Below are 21954 nucleotides of genomic sequence, written 5' to 3'. Positions count from 1 at the left end.
AAAGCTTCTCCTTACGTTAATCGTTGAATTCTTTGGTTCATCGCAGTATCCTAGTAGTCTCTCCTTTTTTCCCAAATGCTAACAGTTTTTGGGTCATTACAATACTTTTACATCATGTTTGATATTTTTTTGAATAAAAAATGTGAGCTCACAATTACCATCTCGCCTTTCTTCCTTGCATATCATACCTACTATATCTTCACATTTGAGTCAATCACAATGTCTCTGTTAACAATGTTTCACCTGCATATGATCTCCGGTAAAAACAACTTTTGTGTTTGGTCCGGCTAGCGCGAGTGGTATGAGTGCCTCGGGTTCCATGGCTTGGGCAGCCTCATCGATCAAAATGTGTGTAAAGAAGCCATGGTTTAGATGTAGCTCAAGCAGATTCCTTGATACAGCCAATGTGGTGATTATTACACGATGTCTCATAACCTGTTCTCTTGTGGGAAGTATGTAGGCGCCGTTTTCGATTAGGCAATACTTTTTAGCAATTTCTGAATCAGCGTTCAGTCTGAAATTTCGCAAAGGGACAATTTTTTGTTAGTAATGCCAGCAACTCTCACAAGCTCCAAACTATAAATCAATCATCTCAAGCGTTAGGCAGTTATTCAATAGTTTAACTATTGTACAGGCCAAAAAGTAACTCAAGGTTTGCTGCTTACGTCTAAACTACAAACAGCCCCTCTCCGCGCTTATTCCGTCGCGTGAGTCCAAAAAGACAACACAATTTGGGTCAAGATATTACGCGTAGTATAGCTTACGTAGGCACAAAAACACTTCAGACATGTACATATCATGGCGTCCAGCAGTAAACCTTTTGTAAAGAACTCTGAAAAAGTCGCATCAATCTTGCTCGAAAATTTTCCACCAACCGGTGACCCTCTCACACTCTAATGCATAAAATAGTGGGAAAAGGATTCTTTTACTATCACCTTCTCTCCGTGTGATAAATCCTTAAAGGCTTGGTTGCTTTAAGTCCTTTTTGTTTTGTTAAGTACTCGTGTAACAGTTCAACATGTATATTAGCGGCACTGTTTGTATGCGTACACAGGAGGATGTGGTTGCTTCTCCTTGTCACCAACTGACGGATTGCTTGATTTAGGGTGAATGTCTTTCCGGTACCGAATGGTCCGAAGACAACTATAGGTGGCGATGAATTTCCAGGTGATAAAATGCGCTTTATCACATCTTTTTGATTGTCATTGAGTTTGGAGTCCAAAGGAGGCCAGTTTTGTAAATGAATATCCTTTAAGGCAAGAGGGTCTCACTTAGTTCAATATGTTATTTCTAACTTTGTTGTTCCTTTCTATATAAGTGAAGTTTATATGTCGCCCTCGCAGGAAATGGTTCCCTCCAGAGTATGAACTTGACAAAGGAGAAACAATTTTGTAACGCGGTGAGCTTCCAGCAACGACCCTTACAATAAAGTTTCCCTTAAACATGGTGGCAGTCTGATAAAGCTAGAGAATCTTCTATTCAATAACACCATAAATTTGTTTCTCCAACCTCGCTTTCATGATAAAAGATGTTACTCATGCCATGAAGAGTTTGTACCACTTCTTCAAATGATCTCGACGGACCATGCATCTACGCAATTTACAAAAATACATGATTACATGAAAACGTTTTGCATCAATAGTAATACACCCACCTCCCGTCGACTGACTTTAGCTATATTCCTGTCTGGAAACAACAAATTGAGATGGACGGGACCCAGTTTATCGATTGTGCCATGCCATTCGCAGAGGGTTTGCCGATTGAGCTGTAATTGAACATCAACTGATACACAGGAATCTTCTTTTAGGAACAGTTCAGAGCAAACTCGAGGAGAAAGTTTCAGGGTTAAAAACCCTGATTGGAACTCGACATGTTCTACCTTCACCTCGTACACTTTCTTTGAATCGCTATTTCTTGGTTTAAGCCAGGAATATTGCACATTTCTGGTAAGGAGCCTTCTCGCACAGCCTTCTAGTTGATGGAATCCATGCTCCTGGAAACTCACAATGCCAAAAACCTCGCCCTTTTCAGCATATATAAATCCAGATCTTCCGTCAGAGACACTACTTTTGCATTGCAAAAACACATTATCAAGAGCGTAGCTATAAAACAAAATCGTTTCCATTTTTCTTAGAGTTACAAATGCATAACCTCCTGCCAAACACATTTCCATACATCTAATTTTTCTATTTAACTCGTGATTATTTCCAAAAAATGACCTATTGGCAAATTAAAGCATTCTCTTATTATATATTTCTCTCCCGAGGCTGAGAAGGAGGAGACTTCATTTCCAAAACAGCAACTAATTATCGACCTATGAGCCGATGTGATTGCAAGCAAAATAAAAAATGTCTGAATGAATGCAGTAAATGGATCGATTGTTGATTTTAATGATAAAACTGCTAAACCGAAATTATTGTACTCATTTCCTCTGGGATAAACTAATTGCGGCCACAAAAACAGATTTTAATAACTTTTTTTTTAAATGATAATAATGATAAGAAATGTTGATGATAATGACAACAGTTTTTCAAGATAATGATAACTATGTTTTAGACATATTTTGGGCATAGTCAAAAGCTGTTGGCGTCATTTTGTGTTAGCACCGCCCGCAAAACTGAGAAAAGGCCTAAACATCCCTATTTTTTAGTTTTTCAAATACCGAAACAGGGTTGGCAAAGGAAAGGAATAAGCAAAACTGTATGGCCAGGGCCTTAGCTAGCATGAGGCAAGACGAGGCAATTACCTCGTCTTGAGTTTGGCCTTTTCCTTTTCTTTCTCTTGCACAAAGTGAACTTCCACACTTGCCCAAGATTGACTTTTCTAAAGAAAAGTGCCTCGGAAAATGCTTGAAAGAGCATTTCTGAGCCTCTAGATTTCAAAATTTTCTCGGGGAGGCATGCCAGACCCGAAACTTGTCTCGTCTTGTTCTAAAGTCTGGGTACGCCCTTGCTGGCTATCTCAAAAAGGGATTTCATGACGTAAGAAATACAAAGTTCGTCTCGTCTATTTGAACACACCTTGAAATAGCCTTTTTCCTGAAAAGCTCCTCCGTGAACAACAGTTGATGCATTACTCGTTTGTAGTTTTCCATGCTAAGGCCTCTTTCGACTATTTGCAACGAAATGACATTCTCAATTCTCTCCGGCAGTCGGTATTTCTCCAGCAACAGCACATTATGATCCCCCGTGTCAGTAGTCTTTGGCCAAGGTACGATGTCTATTGACCCTTCTGTCCACACAATGGGATCCAGCCTGAGTTGCTGTCGTATCTCTGAGATTCCCCTCAGGGCATCCCTTTTTGCTATGTCCACGTTTAAACCTTGTAATAAGTACGGTTTTTTCCCAAAGTCAAACCTGAGGCACTGTGTAAACGTCTGATTGAGCTTTGTGGTATTGAAGGAGACGGTGATGACTACTTCCATACGGCCCTCTCTCTCATCAGAATCGCAAGGAATGGAGTAAGACCAACGCTGTTTAGGCAACTCATGGAAAATGCATTCGTTGTTTACAAAACCTTTAACCTCAGTTAGCCGATAGTACTCGTGATAGCGATGAAGGAGGTCAATTTCGCGCAACTTTCCAACTTCACTTATCTGATTACGATTAAAAAAAAACATTTATTGAAAATCATGATAATCAAAGTAATAGTAATCAAAGCGACAATGCATTATTGCGCATTTCGTTATTAGTTATTTTACCTCAAATGTGACAGAAAATATCCAGTAAAGTTTACAGCTGGCGCCGTCATCATCATCAGGTAGTACGATCTTCACCACTGGGTCATTATTGCAAGAGACTGTGACACCAGGGAGGCTATAAACCATCTACCGAGGAGAGGAAATGAGTAGTTATTGAGTTGATTGGAGCCAGTTTGTCACTAAAAATCATTAGAATTTAAAAAGACTATGTTCGATAAGTTTTAAAAGCGAACCTTTAAAGAATATGCAAATGAGGGTTATTGGTTTACTTGACCATGCTGTCTGTACTCCACCCGTTTTTACTTTTTTGGACGGAGGGAGACAAAGACATGTTTCGACATTCTCGTGTTGTCTTAATTTCCAAATGGCAATTGCGCAATTAGAATTCTCACTTTATATATACATTTTCAAATTACGAAGTTATATTGTGCTGGTCAGTTTCGTAAACACTTATGCAATAGCAGTATCGTGAAGTATGCCAGACAAAACCAGCGGCATTAACGATGACAATGGCAATGACAGTGGCAATGACAGTGGCAATGACAACGGCTCTGACAGAGACAAAGGCAATAACAACGACAGAGACAGTGACAAGGACGGGGACAGCGACAGAGGATTACCAGTAACAGTAACGACGAAAATGGCAATGACAATGGCAAAGACGATGGCAGTAACAGTGACAGTGACAGTGACAAGGACAACGATAACAACAGCGGCATCGACAGCGATGACGACAGTGACAGCGACAGTGACAGGGAAAGGGACAGCGACAACGACATCGAGAGTGACAAAGAAGATGACAATGACAATGATAGTGTTGATAGAGGCACCTCGCTTCTTGGTATGGCTTCATCCCTTTCTGCTTTCTCCGTGGTTTGTTCCTCGTCACTTTCATTTTCCTGGCCCTCATCATTGTATTCCATCCATGACTTCAGTTCTTCTTCTCCGTGAGCATAGGTACAAAATTTTCCATATCTACACCGCTCACCAGAACTCCACCTTTGAAGAATTCAATTAAAAAAACGACTCAGTGAGAGAGAGTTACCTTTCGCCAATACTAGTTTGTTCAAGACTGTCACTAACTGTGAATATATGAAAACGATATCTAGGGACTGCGGATTAAGAAATGAATATCAAAGCGATCTTTGCAGTAATGAGGTTAACATTACTTGAGTAGTATTAAAAATAAGGCCTGAAACTTGTTTTGAATCTAGACCCGAGAATTACGAAGCAGGCCCTTAATGGAATAACGGTGTCTCAGTTGGAGGAAAGTTGACAACGGACTTTACAAGATCCTGAACAATTGTTGGAGGTTTCCTCCAACTTGTATTAAGCAAAAGAGACAAATACGAGAGAGAGCAAGGAAAGCTTTGATCTACGACGGTTCATAGAGTGTTAACGTGCAACAGAAGGAGTGAGTTGTCAAGGTCACATGTCAATCTTTAGTTTTGATTCCGGAAAAAAAAGTTCAGTTGATCTTCTCTTATGTAAATCCTGCCATTCACCGTTGCTGAAAATAAACGGAGCACTTGCAAAATTTATAGCATCATATTCAACGTTTAACTGTATGCTGTCGATAGAGATGTGTATTCGACTTACCATTTACACAATTGAAATTTCCCTGGGTAAACTTTTGTTGGAGGAGGTCTTGGGTGACTAGGAATGATGGACGATTCCTCAAGTCGTTCCCGAGGGTTAGCCAAGTTTGCGAGATAATCTTTGCTTTGCGTCTTTTGAACCATAGAGGTCTTTCGAAAGGAGACTTGGTCTGCGACGAAAATATCAACGTGGAGTCAAAAGTAATGCATGGAATTAAATTGAAACAATTTATTCGTTTATAACGATACGGGAAGAATATTACTGAGGAGATTTCATTGAACATAAGGCAATGTTTAGCATGAACTGTTAACCTACCTGATTTTCTTTCCATAGTCCAAAACTGTAGCTCCTTCTGGCCATGGGCAAAAGTACAAGGATCGTTTCGACACTTAAGGCCCTCAATGAAGTACCAACATGGTCGGAAAGGAGTTTTCGAGCTCACCTCATTTGGATAAGGTCTCATTACTTGCCATTCTTTTTTGGAACTTCTCCAAACTCCGTAGAAATGTTTTGACGAATCCTTTGAACACCTAAGACAAAGTTTCGGACGCTGGAAGGCTCGCCCTCTTCTATTATCTTGCAGAAAGTGTGCGCACATGGTAAACACACCCTCTGGAAGCATCTTTGTCGACTGACCTGATCTATTGTTACACAATGTGTCAGGGGTAACGCTTTGAGCTGCTTTTTCTGTACTCTCTGTCTTTGCTGTCAGAGGCCCTTCTTCCGAAGCCTTTCCGAACTGTAAGGCACGATGAATTTGCAAAGGAGAAATTTCCTCAAGACGTTCCCATTGAGATTTTGAGGGTTTCGTTACGACAGATGTTTCTGAATTAGCTTTGGTGGAGAGGGTACTTACTATTGCTGCTTTAGCACGACCTTGAGTTGAGCAGTCTTTTCTGGATGTCTGCCTGGCTTTCGTCGCTTTCCATTGGCTTTCATTTACCTGCCCTTCCTCCTTCTGCTTTTGTCCTCGGTAAATGTTTAAGTTCCAGTCTTTGCAATGCCCGATGGCGCCGACGGCTGAGCTCGTGTTCTGGCCTTTTGAGGACTCTTGATGTATCATGGCCTTGGGGTTCTTTTTACGACCTTTATCGCCTTCAGCTGTTCAAAGATAAGTTATGACAATAAAGTGATGGCCAGTTATGTCCTGTCTATCTTAATATGCTCAGTAGATAAATTTCTAAGCGTGAACAAGAAGTAACTAATTAGAGAGCTGGCGTTTAGACTTCGACCACATCATTTACAACTCTCGACCCCAGCCCCGTAAACCATTCGTTTAACTAGTTCAATGGGTCTTTTACATATTTTTTTTTTATAAAACCACTCGCTCGTATTTATGATTATATGTTTCAAAAGCAAGAGGAAACGGGAGAATCTATTTCTCATCAATATTCACCAGTGGCAACCTTGGACGTTCTAGATCTTTCGCTGACTTTTCGCTGTTTTGGTCTTGCGCCTGATGCAATGGCAGCTGAGAAAAGGAAAAAAAGATTATATGACTTTTTTTGTATGCCTAAATTACCTTTTCTTCCTAATTGAAGAAGTGCTGATGTCACACGAAGGAAGAGAAAAATGACTTAGGCGAGTTAAATTTTCACCAGTCTTGTGATGAATTAAGTAAAAGAAAAAAATCATAACACTCAGAGTGACTGTTTGAACATCATCAGAACTACCAGTTACAGCTTAATCTACAGAATAGTTATGTTATGGACAGCACATCAACGGTTAAATAATTAGATATAAAAAATCTGCGAAGAACTTTGGTGCGCATTCCTGACAGGTTTGCGACATATAATTATTGGAAATTACAGTATACGTACCCTGAAGATTAGGCTTTTCATCACTACTGATTCTTTTAAAACTTGTCGCTTCCATAGCTTTTGTACAATAACAAACAAACAATTGCAAAATTTAAATTCACGATAAAACAATTAATAGCATTGCAATCATATGCCAGTGATTAAAGTAGCAAGTTATTCGAACAAGTAATCGGAGCAGGCTAAGACTCAAAAGGTAATTCAGACCCTTATCTGGCTCCTGCTCGTGACAAATATTTCACATCTCCTTTCATTCTCTGACTTGACCAGTTGTTAAAGAAATGCGCGAACAACTTTTAGGCTCTGACAGGATTCAAAATCTTGACCCCAAAAGACTTATGCAGCCGTTTAGCCAAATTTTTTTTCTGCCCCCTCCTGCTATACCCTTGAATGATGACACCGAAAGTGAATAAAAACGTTTTGATTTAGCTGAGTGGTGTTCCCGGAAGCTACCATACTACTATCCGAAAAAGGGTCAATAAATTAACAAATACTAGATGAATTTATTACATCCATTTGAAATCACTGGTAATCCTTGCAATCTGATTAGCTCTCATTGGAGCAGTTTTTTCCCAAATCGCAGCCTTTTTTGCTCTTAATCGCATATTTTCCCAGCCAATAAGAAATCTTTACTTTAACGCGACAACCACTCAGATTTCAAGGTTTATTTAAAGAAGCCAATAATGTTGAAGGAAAATGAAAGACAGCTTTTGCAACTTTTTATCCTACAGCTCAGTTTTAGATCAATAAACTATTTCTACTCACTGAGAAATCCCGTATTTTAGCGACTGAATTGTGGGATTTAAAAAAGGGTGCAATAAAGTGATAATTCACAACCTCATGTCCTGAAATTTTGGTCTGAAATCAAATTGTGATTTCAAATCAAACTCGCGTTATGCACTCGTTCGAGTTTGAAATCACTCGTATGATTTCAGACCAAATTGCACTCCACTCAACTCAATTGCCATTAGAAATCAAGTAGGCAGCCTTAAGGGAACAACCTAGGAAAACAGATAGTGGTACTTAACTATCATCGAACTAAACAGATATGAATAGCTACAGCTAGTTTCGAACGATTTTCACCTGATTTTACATCGTACGAGGGAAGTAGTTTTTCTTCATCCAAGGCACTCTCTTTCTGTGGTGAAAAAATGAATAGAAAAGTAAAATACCTATCACCATATAATAAATTTGGCCTGGATTGAGAATATCGCGAGCTTTTCTTTTCTTTTGTAAAAGATTATTCTTAGGAGAGTACAAGGAAACGGAAAAAAACCAACAGCCAAGACTAAGTCAAGTTGAAGGGCCATAGAAAAGGGCAAATCCTCCCAAATGGTAGCCAACTGAACATACGTACCAAATCCATACTGTAACAGTGAAGAGCTATAATATGATGGATGCATGTGCCACTTACTAGCTAACTATTAATAATAACATAAGGACATCTGTTTAGGAAAGACTAACCCCGTCTTGCTTCTGTCCTTTACTTTCACTATCTATTTCTATTCTATGCTTGATTTCAATGCCAATTTCCTCCACTTCCTAAGGAAAAAAAATTCAGTCAATCAATACGTCAGTCAATTACTTAATCGGTCGGTCAGTCTAACGGTCTATCATTTAGCCACCAGTGGTTCAACAGATTCTTTTGGAATAGTTTTGTTGCCTAGGGTCAGAAAATGGGAAGCTTAGAGACGTAGCTCTATACACTCCATAAGACTACAGAACAAATAGCGATCGAAAAAAAAAACAACAACAACTACTTACTTTCATTCGGCGATGTTCTTCACACTTTTTTTGTCTTCTGTTCATAGCCTAGTTTCATTAAAGGGCAGTATCTATTAAAATCTTCATCCTACATGATCCAGGGAACGCAGATAAATCATGGTTTAGCCCTTATTTATTAGGATAAGCCAAAAATTGAGAAGTCACATTGTTTCACTTTAATCAAAGAATAAGACTTCACAATCAACAACTATCACTATTCGCATAGCGACCTTGTGAAATCACCTGAAGCCACTAGTTTTCATATTACCAATTTCTAACTATTTGCAGTACTTCTGGTCTATCACCATAACACGTACCGGTTTCTTATCTGGAACAACTTTAACAGGCGATGGAGCGTCAGATACCTGAAGATGAAATATAAGATTTTACTTAAAAGTGAACGTTCTTATCGATTGATCATTTATGAAATTAAAATCCTCTTCAACTTGATTGGCAGATCTAGATGAACTGACTGACAGACCATCAATCAGATGGATAAGGTCAACTTAAAATCTCTTCAAGTCAGATGCCTACAGAACTTTCTAATCATATTGTACAAGAGTTTATTATTTACTAACTATCCAGGATATTTAAATGATATGTTTACGTTTATATCTACGTCCTATAACTTACGTGGTAGTTACATCTTCTTCCTTCCAAAACCTAAAACTACAACATATGGCCTTCACTCTTTCACTTACTCAGCTGCTAACTTATGGAACTCTCTCCCGGACACCTTTAGAACTTCCAATTTTCCAGACTTTCGGCACCAAATACTTCAGTATGACTAGTTTGTGTAACTATACTGAATTTAGTAGTATGATAATATTTAAATAATGTTCATATGTAAATATTTATCTTCATTAATGTATCACTATTCATTTATTCTAGTTTAGCTTAATCCCTTTACTTCATTTTAATCATTCGAAGATATTAGCTTACAGCTACTCTTAAATTCGAGGTAAATTCGTAATGGTTGTCACACTGAACCCTTGACTGACGGACTTTTTATCTAAGTGATGGCTGCATGCTCTCATTGGAGGGATAAGACTGAGTGACCTAGACTCAGCCAACCTTTTCGTTTTTTGATGATGACTGACTGACTGGCAGACAACCTCACAAAATCACAGGAGATTAACGAATCTCTTTACCCAAAGGTAATGCTCACCGCTGTTAACGTTGATTTTTTCTTTTTTGTGCCCTTCTGATCTTTATTCTGTTTTGGGATAGTGGCATCAATGCTTTCCATAAGGTTTCTTGCCTCGTCATCATCAGGGTGATGTTGTAATACTGCCAGAAGACAAGTATAGGTTGTAATCGAGAGGTATGGAAGAGGGCTTTTATATTATTTTATATTTATATTACAGAGATCACACATTGAATCGAGCGACAAGATGCATACCTTTCTGGCAGTTTTCCTTCGCTTTGAAGCTCTCACCCTTTGGGATAATAAACGGAATAAATTCAATTTAAAAAGGGCGTGGCTGTTACCGCAGACGGCTTTAAATTCTGCTTTTTAATCAGGGAAGGTGCGACTTGAAAGGGAAGGGGGGAGGGAGATGGGAAGCCACGACAGTTGGTATATAGGTTGATATATGAGTATTATTGAATAGGAATATTAAAAAAGAAACTCCAATTTTCGGTCTGATAGCGTGCATTTGAAACTAAAAAATCCATCAGATTTCAGTGGGTAGTTTCTCAATTCCCCTTCCTCTTTATCTTGAAACTTTGTTGCTCACTGCTCCTTAAAGTGAAAAGCACTAACTGAACCTTTATGTGGTCCCCTGAAAGTTGAAAATGAACAGCTGTGATTGGAAGACTACGTGATCACTAACTATGGAAAAAAATAGACATGCCACAAAAAATTAAAATGTGATAAACGAATCCATTGTAAGCTACAAAGGAAATTTAGAAACAGCATCATCGAAACCCACCAATTCAAGTTGACATCTGGCTAGATAAAAATGAGGATCACGATTGAACACACTGAAAACGCGAACAACTTCAATGAAATGTTCAACAGCTTCCCTAAATGCGCCATTTTTGAAAAGTGCGATTCCAGAGGACATAAGATCAATCCTTAAGTCCTTTGCTAGTTTAAAGCTCTGCGAAACAAAAAGAAAACAAGTCATGAAAAAGGCAATTACTTAGTATCTTACAGATCAACAATCGGAAACAACAACAACAACAACAACAACAACAGCGTTTTCTTTTTCACTCGACATAATTAAATTGAATTATAATTCTTCGATTACGTTATTAAATAAAATTATTTCCTAAATATTAAGATAGTAGTCTTAAATACTAGAAATTTAAAGCAAAGTTAACCAGAGGTTTTCTTCTTAGCTCCCTTGATAGCTCTATATGTAGCTCAAAGATTTACAGACGGTTCCAGGTTTGTACATGATGATAATTGTCTACTGGCGAGTAGACGTATGGTACGCAAAGGAAAAATTGTTATAAGTTCGCCAAAAGTTCTTCATCTAAATGTAGAGCATGAGGAAGTGGGGTTGCTACCAGGGCAGTGTATCAATCGACTCAGCAAGTCAGTAGTTTCCTGCCAGTAAGTATAGATGAACCTCCCCATAAAGCTATTAAAACTGAAGAGTCACTTATTATTACAAGGGAACGCTATTTATGAAGTTCTCATTTATGGTAAAGAAACCTGGCTGATACTTCTTTTTAAAATTTCTCTTAGTCTTCTAACGTGAGGCTTTGCAACCTGAAATATAAAACGAGAAGGGAGAGTAATAAATAGGATCATGCTAGATATCAATTTGGTTGTCAGCCATTATCGGCTGAGCGTCGTTACTTTCAGAAGGTCCTCAAGCATGAATGTATTTTGTATAAGAGAAAGTCGAGCACATAGTTCAATTCTTCAACATAAATAGTGCTCAGTAGGGTAACATATGCACAAGCACACACAGAGTTAAAGCTTTAAGACCATTTTTAAAACCTTATTTCTTGTTCAGGTTAGTGGATCAAGAATATCTATACCGGGGAGATACACAAGGTTGCCTAATACTTGAGTTACAAAGCTTTCAAAAAGAAAAAAATGTTAAAAATAAGAGCTCTCAGGGAATATTTGACTCGTTTCTTTATATATTTGATCTATCTATTTATTCACTCCCTTTTTTTCCAATTAAATAAAGAACATTTGTGATGTAAATGTTGGCCTATCGATTATCAATCTCTGCATGCCAAAAGAACACAAGATGTTATGTGGTCACTTGCAATAGGCTCTATACATCACCGCAGAAAATTCATCAAGGATACTTGACAGGGAAATTCTCAGAGCTAGAATTTATCCTCAGCCCTCTTCATTCTCCTGAGCAGGTGTATGGGTATGGTCTTTGCCAAGTCATACACTGCACGCATAAAAGCGGCAAAACGTTTCGATGACAAGTTATCTCACACCAGTCTCCTTGTTCAAGAGGAACTTAGTAAGGTAAAATTTGTCAAACTTCAAATGTAGATTGTAAAAGGGACATTTATTAGGAGAAATTCTAACTAGTGTAGGTGCGGCTCGATTTAAACGCTTGTAAAGAGTAATCCTTGTATAAAATATTGTATTTACCTCGAAATGCGTCGCCTTTAAGGACACAGCAAGCAGAAAAGCCGCTGTAATATCACCTTTTCTCTCGAGGGTGATTAACATTAGCAAGGTGGCACGACAAATTCCGTCTTGGAAACCTTCCTCTTTGCTCAGATTTAGAGCTGATGTGGAACAAAAATACATACAATAACATTTGTTGCCATCTCAAGTCATCATCGATAGATCATGAAAGTTTAAAATAATAGATTCAAATGCATAATAATAATAATAATAATAATAATAACAATAGATTCAAATACATACAATAACATTTGTTGCCATCTCAAGTCATCATCGATAGATCATGAAAGTTTAAAATAATAGATTCAAATGCATAATAATAATAATAATAGATTCAAATACATACAATAACATTTGTTGCCATCTCAAGTCATCATTGATAGATCATGAAAGTTTAAAATAATAGATTCAAATGTTGGGCAGCTTGTGACTTACACTTGAAAGGCCTTATCTTGAACATGAATAGGGAAGGATGCAGTATATTAAGTGATCATATTTACAAAATACCAAGTGGATGTGTAAGTATATTTACTGTCGGTTTAAAAAAATGACCTGTAACCATGTGAACTGACAGCTCTATAGGGAAACGTTAAATCATAAAATGTATTGTAGACCACAAATAAGTGTGGCTAGCCAAGTCAAAATGTGTGTCATTACCTGCCTCACTTTCTTTAAAAGATAACTCATGATTTCCCTACATGATTGAAGAAGAAATATTTAACCATTTCAGTTTAACCTTATTTCTCCTTCATCTTAGGGGTTTTGATGGGGAAGGAGTATTTTATATATCAATAACAATGATAATGACAATAATGATAGTATTAATATTGATAATGATAGTAATTATGATCATGATAATAAATGTCTGAAAATATATAGCGGAGGGGAGTTCTTACCCAAAAAAGGAAAAACATTGCTCTTTCCATCATGGCCATCACTCTATGCTGGATATCTTGAGAGCTGTTTTGATGTATATTTACCAAGGTTGTAGGTGTGTCCTGTAGGTAATCAATGACGCCTCCTTTTTTAAACTTTAAGGATCTTCTCATGAGCAAAACATTTAGAGTTCCAAAGAACTTAGACAATGAAACTGTACGATTGCTGAATGTCAATTTTTTTAGAGCAATTTATTCTACGCCAAAGCAAGAGAGAATCAAATTAAACTGGCTTGAATATCTTTACCTTGAAGTTCAAGTTACCTGTATGAGTTAAGTTTAATGGAGCTCAGCACTCATGTGTGCTTACACAAAGTTTGTGCAATATTAAGTGATATAAACATGAAGACTGACCAACGAAAATAAAACTCACCGCCTGAAGTGGTACCACATCTCCTGGTCGCTGCGGTGAGTTCACGCTTCTAGTGATACGTATTAGAATAGTTAGATTTATACCCAGAGTGTTGATTATGACATGACATAGACTGTGGTAAATTTAGTTATGTCACTGGACTAATTCCTTAGGTCTCATTTCATTTGCATGTTTGTTCCTCAACTCGACCATTCCTAAATGGTTTTAACACCTTTAAAATAATCTATTGTAGGTAAACTGCGGCATGCAAGGTTGATCATGCAAAACAACAACTCGGTGAAGCCAAAACATGCCAAAGAGAATTTATTTATATATGCAAGTCTCTATCAATATATCACCAATTCATTGATCTAACAAAATTGATAACAGAATGAATAACAACACTTTACCTCTCTTTCTCTTTATTTTTGCGTCTTTTACCACGAGGCATGACGAAATGTTAATCTTAGTTTCCCAGATTGTTTTTGCTAACTGTGCGGTAAACGAGGTAGAAACTGCATGAGTTTTTGTTGAATCTATAAGAGTGAGGTAGCTAAGAACTTATGAATCTTAATCAACAGCAAGCATGTATTTTTGATACTGAACAAGAGTGATCATCTGATGTCGAGTCCAGTCTGCCACTGAGAGATAGGGTAAGGGCCCACGTTTGATTTTGGTGTTTAAGCCCCAAAATATGTCTATAGAGAGCGTTATCGGCAGATCAAAGTCAGCTCAGCTCATTCCCACTCACGCACTGATTAATTGACAGCACCTACAACTGATATGTTGTTTCACGACATCGAGACAACAAAGGCATCTGAGATAACAAAGGTATTTTCGCTGTTCTTATGAAAACTTAGCTGTTTTTATTACTCGGGCTTCTGTAGGAAAGTTCGAGTCTTAAAATGCAAGCCGTTCTTGGTCGTCAAAAGGGGGTTCATGGTCCCAGGCGTTCCTTGCGTAAACCGCGGAAACTGGGGATGAGAGTGCGACAGCTTGTGTTATCATGTGCTCGCTCTTCGTAAGCAACATAATTTACAGAATACTGTGCTTCGCGAAGACCGCTTTGCAAAGATTCCTGTCTGATACGCCCATCTCATATACAAACACACACGTCGTTCGTGGTAGGCCCAGCTAAAGGATGTCGAGCGTTTTCAGAATGGCTTGGTCCACGAGCTCTCTAGCTTGAAAGCTAGCCAAATGTGGAAAGTTCATACTAGTTCTCACGAGATAACAAATGAGACTTCAAACTACGAAAATACTGGCAAAACTGTGACAGCCGATTTAACAACAAACTATAATGCTGAGATGAACACCTCACTTGCTGAAAACATCAAGAATGCTCGTTAAAAACTTCGAAGTGGCGCTAACAATAGCGAATTGGATGAGGATAATGACAGAAGAAACTTGAATAGTAAGGTTAAATATCTGAGCTTAGCTCTTCCGTTAAATATTCTGTTTCTGTTCTTGGCTTTTATTGGGATCAATACTTGTAAAGTACAATTTGGTATTTCGTACATAATCACTATTATTATGGTACAAGCGATCGTGAAACCTCTGACGTAAAAAAGTTTAAGGCTAAAGTCTATAATTATTTTTTAAATTTGTAATTTTTAATTTTAGCATATTATGATATATTCATGTATTTAGTTGTTAGCATTGACGGCGGAAGAGCCCTAGGAGCTGTTCAAATAAAGTATGTAGTATATGTATGTATGTATGTATGTATGTAGTAGCATGTTGGTTTGCTCTTCTCATGGAGTTGAATTTGGTTAGTGAAGACACCATGAATGGATGTAGTCTACTAGAAAAAGTTGTCAATATGACAAATGTACATAAACATAATAATGTTACAGTGTCGATAAAAGTAGAACACGGTGTCGCCCCAAAATATAAATCTTTCGATGAGGAAGTGGTATCTGTCGAGTCAGCTTTTCAATAACGAAGTTGAATAATGAATCTAATTTTCTTTCAGACAAAACTATATTCTCGTAGTATCTCTTGGTCAATTCGTTTGCAAGTCTTAAGAACGTATCGCCAGCGAGGATACAAGCCACAATTTGCCGTTTTAGCATGAAATGTAAATGTCTCAATAACATTCAGACGCTAAAACTTAAATATTCGTCATTTGATTGAGAGGTCAATCATCTCTGTTTGCTACTTACTTGGAATTCATCGATCGCACTTTACTGCATAAAATAACTATCTTTGCTCGGTGCTTCAAAATAGAGACGAAAACTCTTGGGAGATCAGAGATTTATACATATCTGTGGATTTAAATTTCGTCACGGTAAGGTAGAACTGCATAGACTCTTACGTCACAAAAGCCAATTCTCGGAAAATTTAAAATATTGCTTTTCTGAGAAGAATTATCAATCACCTGAATAAATTTGTTTACCTTATCCACTGGCTGCGTTACGAATACACTCACCAACTGTGTACCTGAATCTTATTGAAGAAACGTTGGTCTGAGTTTTCACGACCCAAATGCCCAAACGATATCATATTTGTGCAACTACGTTTGTGACGAAGAGAAATTTTTCAAACTCTTGCGATTCAAGGAATCGTCCATTTTCTCGGAACTGATACGAATTTTCCTGTGTATTTACATATTCAGCAGTTCCCGGAAAAACTACAGGTAACCGGAAATGATCTGAAAACACTAGTACTTAGAATAAACCGATGGATACAAACACGTCGCGGCAAACATATGACAAGAGCATCATATGTAAAGGTCATATTTTCAGTCATCACATCTTTCACATTGAAAACCACAACCGTATTAAATGAAACACAAACGTGCCAGCAATTAATAAGGATACCGACATTAATTATGGACAAGTCGCGTTGAAAAATGTGAAAAATAAACTTTAAATCAGAACTAAGATAACTAAAAAGAGATGCAACACCGGCTGTTAGAAAATGGTAACTTACTCTTTCCCAAAGTCGGTGCAATTTCGTTCTAAGTAGATATTGAGGTAGGTTTAAATTTATTTTGAGCCTAACATAGACATTCCTCGATATAAGTTTACGATATTACGACTCTTCAATATTTTCCCATACATTTCTTTATATTTCAAACAAACGACCAGACAGCCGCTTGTGTGGGCCTCCTGTGGTACATAGAGCCCCAAAACGAACGCACAAGCACCACGTGTAACAATCCAAAGTGTTTAATTTTATAAGATACAAAAATGGAACTTAGCCGGGTAGTGATAAACTAGGTATAGTTGCTGAATACTTGGTGTGATTGCGATAGCAAATGCGGTAGACTGAATTATGTGTTCGAACTAGAAGGTAACAGAAAACGAAACGAAGGTAATCAATCGACTTACCAATGATGACACAGCACAATGACCTATTTTTGAAATAAACTGGACTAATAATAAAGGAAATGATAAACTAAATCGAGCGTAAAACAATATAGGTAACTTACTTTGGTAGAGCCCCTGGCGTACTTGAAACGCTCGGGTAGCGGAGTAGACCAAAACAATTCTACAGTAGCGGAGCGCACGACCTCTTGCCAGCTATCGAAAATGGTGCTTTTTTTCTAGCCAGCCCGTAATATGAGCGAATGACTGACATAAATTGCATAACAGTTTCACACCAATTACAGTAATCGACAAAAATAAACCGTGACGTAGATAAACATTAACTAAGCATAGACAATAGGCTGTTAAGCAATAATCTAAAGCACAAAAGAAATAAATAGCGTTTCAAAACTAACAAGGAAGGAGATACCGTAACAAACCGAGTTAACGTTTCGTTAATCACAAAAGGTCTGATACTAGAATCTGGTAGAGAGAGACCTCCTGATCAACGTGAAGTAGCTCGTAGAGTTGAATTTTGGTATACGTTTAAGGAGTTCTAGAGTTGAATTGTGGTGTTTTAAATTACAGAGCTCTTTTGTCAAATAGTCTATATTTAAACAAGGAAACAAGGCTGAGATCTAAATTTACCTTTCAGCTTTAAATGGACAAGCAAATACGATTAAAAATTGATGGAGACTTCACAGCCAAGTAAGCAGAAGTGAAGCACTTGACAAGATGACAATAAGGACTGTCAAGTGACTGCTGACGCCAGCATTTTTGTCCTATACTATTTGAAATATCAAGTAGATCAATTTCCGCGCGCTTGGTTTTTTTTTCAGATTTTTTGCGATTGTGAGAATATTACCATTAACTCAGCAAATTGGTCTTATTTGCATCTGAAATTATGACATCTTTTTAACCAGTATCTTAAGCTTGTTGGAGCACACTTGGTAATGAGAGAGAGCGGTGTATCTTCTGTCAAATGTTACTTTGAATAACAAATGATTGTTGAATAATAATTTTTTTACTGGATTAGGAAATACAAATTAGTAAAAAAAATAATCGTATCATAATTCTAACTACTTCGTTTGATGATATCGTAATTGTACCCCCTGGAATACATTAATAATACAAGTTACATTTCTTATTTCTTGTGCGATTGAAGCTGGTAGATCAGAGAAATTCTCTTTCAATCGAAGAGATAAAAAGATGTATTAAAAATTATTTTTAATGGTAAAACCATAGACGGTTTCCAAAAAAAAAGATCATAAACAGACACTCGGGAAGACTTTCTCAAAACACTTTCTTTTACAACATTACTATTTTAATTTGTGACCAAGCAAACAATTTGTGTGCCCTTATCGGAAGTTTTGGGTCGTTAAAAATATGTTAGTCTTTCAACGACCTTTCTTTGGTCGAGGACGGACAAACCTTGTTCTAAACTAATTACATCCCAATATGGCAAGCCAATTGTAGCAATATTCAATAAATGGATATTTCAATTCAAAGAGTTTAGTTTAATTCAACGCGTAAATTTATGTTTAGCATACTATTTTTCGGGTTCAACGTCCCATTTTGCATTCAACACTTTCTGCATTCAATACACTTGGGTATCATTCAATGCGATTGCTTCAGTTCAACCTCTTTTTATTTCAATAGCACATTTTGCGTTCAACACTTTTTATTTCGTTCAACGCAATTTATTTTCCTTCAACTATCTATTGCACAGCGGTTGACCGAAAGAACTCTTTGATCTTCCCCAGTCTTCACAGATTTCTCGCTTGCCTTTCTAGCCCGCCATTTTGAAAAAAAAACAACGAGTAGTTGTCAGGACAAAATAATGGATCGCTCATATCTTTCGAAGTTGTCATCTTGCCTTGGAGAAGCTTCCGAGCTTGTGAAAATGTAAAATGGGGTTGACAGACCTACACGACTCCCCAGCGTGTGTTTAGAACAGCCTATTCAAAGTTTGGCCTTCACGAGTATATCTGAGCGACCGTCCTCTTTTGTAAGATACGAGGAGCGGATTTTTGTATATTTCGCTCAGTAGTGGTTATAATAATAATAATAATAATGATATAGATCGATTTGTATAGCGCATTTCCATGTAAATGCTCTAATGCGCTTTACAACACTGTGCGAGGGACTTTTCCAGACTGCCGGTGGCAGTTTACAATTAATAAAGGATAAATTTAAACAGATGCCCCACTCCCCTTTCCCAGTAAACAGGCCAGACCACATCACTGTAATCTCGTGGGTTCTTTAACGTCCCCTGCCGAAATTAACTAATTGATAGGTGCAGGAGACGGGACCTCCGGATTTACGTCCTATCCGAGAAGACGAAGCAAAGTGAGTGAAGCGTCTTGCTTAAGGACACAACGTCAAGCCCCAGCCAGGACTTGAACGCGGGCCATCTGACCCAGAGTCCAGCGCACTGACCACTGGACTACTCACGCCTCACTGTGGTTGTGTTTCTATCAAATGCCAGTGTCTCAGGAGAATTTGCTTTAGGTTTGGCACTGATGGTTGGTATTGTGTTACAAAAGGCAAGATTCGCTGGTTCGTCTTCTGTTTCTGTTGAAGAGCTAATTTCCTGTTTTTGAAATTCACCTCTGAGAGGGTTGTGTTAATGAGGTCCTCTGGATGGCCTCTCTTTAGCAAATGCGCTTTGAAATTTGCAATTTTCTCCTCGAATATTGTTTGAGAAGAGTTTGTTCTGAGAAGTCTAAGGGCCTCCCCTTTTATGAAGCCTTTTTTTAACTCCTTGTGGGTGACAGGAACTATAGTGTGTATACTGAAATGTCTCAGTTTCAAATGGGTACGCAGATCAAGGATTGCGTCTTTTTCGAATCGTTCGCCTTTGTAGATGTAGGTGTCCAGGAATGTTGTTTCCTTATCGGAAATTTCAGCTGTAAATTTTACTGTTGGGTGACGATTGTTTGCTTTTTCAATGAAACGTTCTATTGTTGCTTTGTTTGTACTCCATAGCGAGAAGATGTCGTCTATGTAACGTTTCCAAACAAGCAGTTTGAAAAGGCTTTTGTCAAGGATTTCTCTACCTTGTTCATGAAAATATTAGAAAAGGCGACTCCCATTTTCGTGCCCATAGCCGCACCATGTGTTTGAAGGTAGTGGTTTCCATTAAACTGGAAAGAATTTTCTTGGAGAATTAGCCTAAGCGCTTGTTTTAGTAGTTGTGTAGGGATAGGAGTTCCGTTTCTGTAGAATATTTCGTATACTCTGCATACAGTGTCTATTCCCTCCTCTTGTGGTATATTTGTTTATAAGCTCGTAACGTCCATTGAATCAAGTATTACGTTCTCCGGGACTTTCGTATTTTTCTGTGAGATTGACGAAGTCTGTAGTATCCTTAAGATACGATTTTTGTTTTTGTACTATCGACTGAAGGAGTTTGTCGACAAATGATGATAGTTTCTCTGTAGGGCCATCACACCCTGACACTATTGGTCTGCTGACCGGGGAAGGTTTGTGTATTTTTGTTAAGGTGTAGAATTCTTGATATTCGAGGCGGATTTGGGGTTCTACCAGAGTTAGTAGAGGGAACTAACTCTGGTTTGACAACGCCATTTTTTAGTTATGTCGTCTATATGAGTACCGTTGTAGGGGTCTGCAATAAGTTGTCTGACCTCATGGTCCGTCTCTTTGACCATGGGTCATGCAAGAGGCCTGTAGTTATCTTTGTTATCTAGTAGAGTTTGGCCTTCTAACATTTTGTCGCGTTTGCTCCTGACTACAGTTGTTGTTCCTTTGTCGGCCTTTTTGAGGTTTAACACAGAGTCACGTTTCAAGGCCCAGAGCGCCTTGCGTTCGACCGTAAGGAAATTGTCTTTTGGCTTTGTTATTTCTAACTCTGAAAGGTCACTTTTAACCTCTTCTAAATAGCTTTCAAGGACTACTGATTTTTGTATTGGTGGTCTCCATGTAGGTTTGACGTGGCAGGGATGAGTTTTTTGTCCTCCTCTCGGAATATGTAAATCAGACGCATTCTCCTTGCGAACTGATCAAAGTCACGCAGTAGTTGTTGTCTGATCTGTTTCTGTTTTGTAACGGGTGTTGGAATAAATTTAAGCCCTTTTGCCAGTAAATGAATCTGGTTGTTTGTAAGTTCTTTATTGAGAGGTTTTTTTGTGTGCGTTTTATTCGCCTCTATTTTGATAGTTGAACGTGTTTGGCGTCTGACTTTTCTGCGCTCCCTGCGCTTGTTAGTCGCTAGCCAGCGCTTGGCTTTTGAAATTTGTTTTTTTGCCCCATGTTTGTCTAGGGAGTCAGAGAATACACGTGTGTACTTTTCAAATTCTTTATTCTCCGTTGTTCCTATTCTTTTCATCATACTGCCGAACTGAGCGATTTGTTCCTGGAGATTAACAGCTATCTTTTGACTGTCTCGATCGTTACATTGTCAGCTTACGCCACGCGCGCTGATTCGATCGTACTACATTTCTTAGTGTTCAGTGTTCCAGCCGTTTTGGCTCGTTTTCTTTTCTTTATTTCGGTCTTAAAACAACCGATTTCACGTTCTTGGAAGCACATGATCGCCTTTACTGTTTCTTGCTCCGTGTTGTTACGGATTTGCTTTATCTCTTTTTTGAAATCCTCGTCCGCCCTTTAGTTTTGGCCCTCGCCCTAAACAGTGTTCCAGCCTTCCGTGAACTACCGAGATCAAGAAGGACTAGGCAATAGTGGTCAACCGCTGTGCAATAAATAGTTGAACGAAAATAAATTGCGTTGAACGAAATGAAAAGTGTTGAACGCAAAATGTGCCATTGAATTAAAAAAAGAGGTTGAACCGAAGCAATCGCATTGAATGATGTCCAAGTGTATTGAATGCAAAAAGTGTTG

General features: G+C 38.1%; 1 protein-coding gene, 1 long non-coding RNA gene and 1 pseudogene across 8 annotated transcripts in view; 1 reads left to right on the top strand and 2 right to left on the bottom strand.

The window, feature by feature from the left end:
* Positions 1-17751, bottom strand: part of LOC111336080 (3'-5' exoribonuclease HELZ2) — a 31268-nt gene extending 13517 nt beyond the window's left edge. For 2 of the 7 annotated variants that reach the window (XM_088734717.1, XM_088734720.1), the window contains exons 1-24: positions 14657-14675; positions 14194-14275; positions 13805-13853; positions 13393-13494; positions 13154-13190; positions 12458-12597; positions 11546-11602; positions 10815-10985; positions 10283-10319; positions 10049-10170; positions 9198-9245; positions 8881-8928; positions 8581-8658; positions 8200-8254; positions 7120-7176; positions 6696-6770; positions 5615-6400; positions 5300-5468; positions 4531-4699; positions 3701-3826; positions 3021-3595; positions 1655-2102; positions 936-1249; positions 244-514 (exon numbers count right to left, since the gene is read on the bottom strand). In XM_088734717.1, the coding sequence (XP_088590843.1) occupies positions 244-514; positions 936-1249; positions 1655-2102; positions 3021-3595; positions 3701-3826; positions 4531-4699; positions 5300-5468; positions 5615-6400; positions 6696-6770; positions 7120-7176; positions 8200-8254; positions 8581-8658; positions 8881-8928; positions 9198-9245; positions 10049-10170; positions 10283-10319; positions 10815-10985; positions 11546-11602; positions 12458-12597; positions 13154-13190; positions 13393-13494; positions 13805-13853; positions 14194-14234 (3975 nt within the window). In that variant the 5' untranslated portion in view covers positions 14235-14275; positions 14657-14675. Of the gene's footprint in view, positions 1-243; positions 515-935; positions 1250-1654; positions 2103-3020; positions 3596-3700; positions 3827-4530; positions 4700-5299; positions 5469-5614; positions 6401-6695; positions 6771-7119; positions 7177-8199; positions 8255-8580; positions 8659-8880; positions 8969-9197; positions 9246-10048; positions 10171-10282; positions 10320-10814; positions 10986-11545; positions 11603-12457; positions 12598-13153; positions 13191-13392; positions 13495-13804; positions 13854-14193; positions 14276-14656; positions 14676-15948 lie in introns of those variants that run through there. The other 5 variants (XM_022942111.2, XM_088734718.1, XM_022942112.2 and 2 more) reach the window with 5 other exon arrangements.
* On the top strand, positions 14779-18602 carry LOC111336084 (uncharacterized). Its single transcript, XR_002695406.2, has 2 exons — positions 14779-15197; positions 17750-18602. It is a non-coding gene; the product is annotated as an uncharacterized LOC111336084 (long non-coding RNA).
* On the bottom strand, positions 18097-21888 carry LOC148721808 (uncharacterized; annotated as a pseudogene).
* Positions 21889-21954: the final 66 nt, after the last annotated feature.

The sequence above is a fragment of the Stylophora pistillata genome, chromosome 10 (genome assembly GCF_964205215.1).
Source record: "Stylophora pistillata chromosome 10, jaStyPist1.2, whole genome shotgun sequence".
NCBI lineage: Eukaryota > Metazoa > Cnidaria > Anthozoa > Scleractinia > Pocilloporidae > Stylophora > Stylophora pistillata.
Note: the sequence above shows the minus strand (reverse complement) of the source record. Positions and strands in the feature narration are given on the sequence as shown.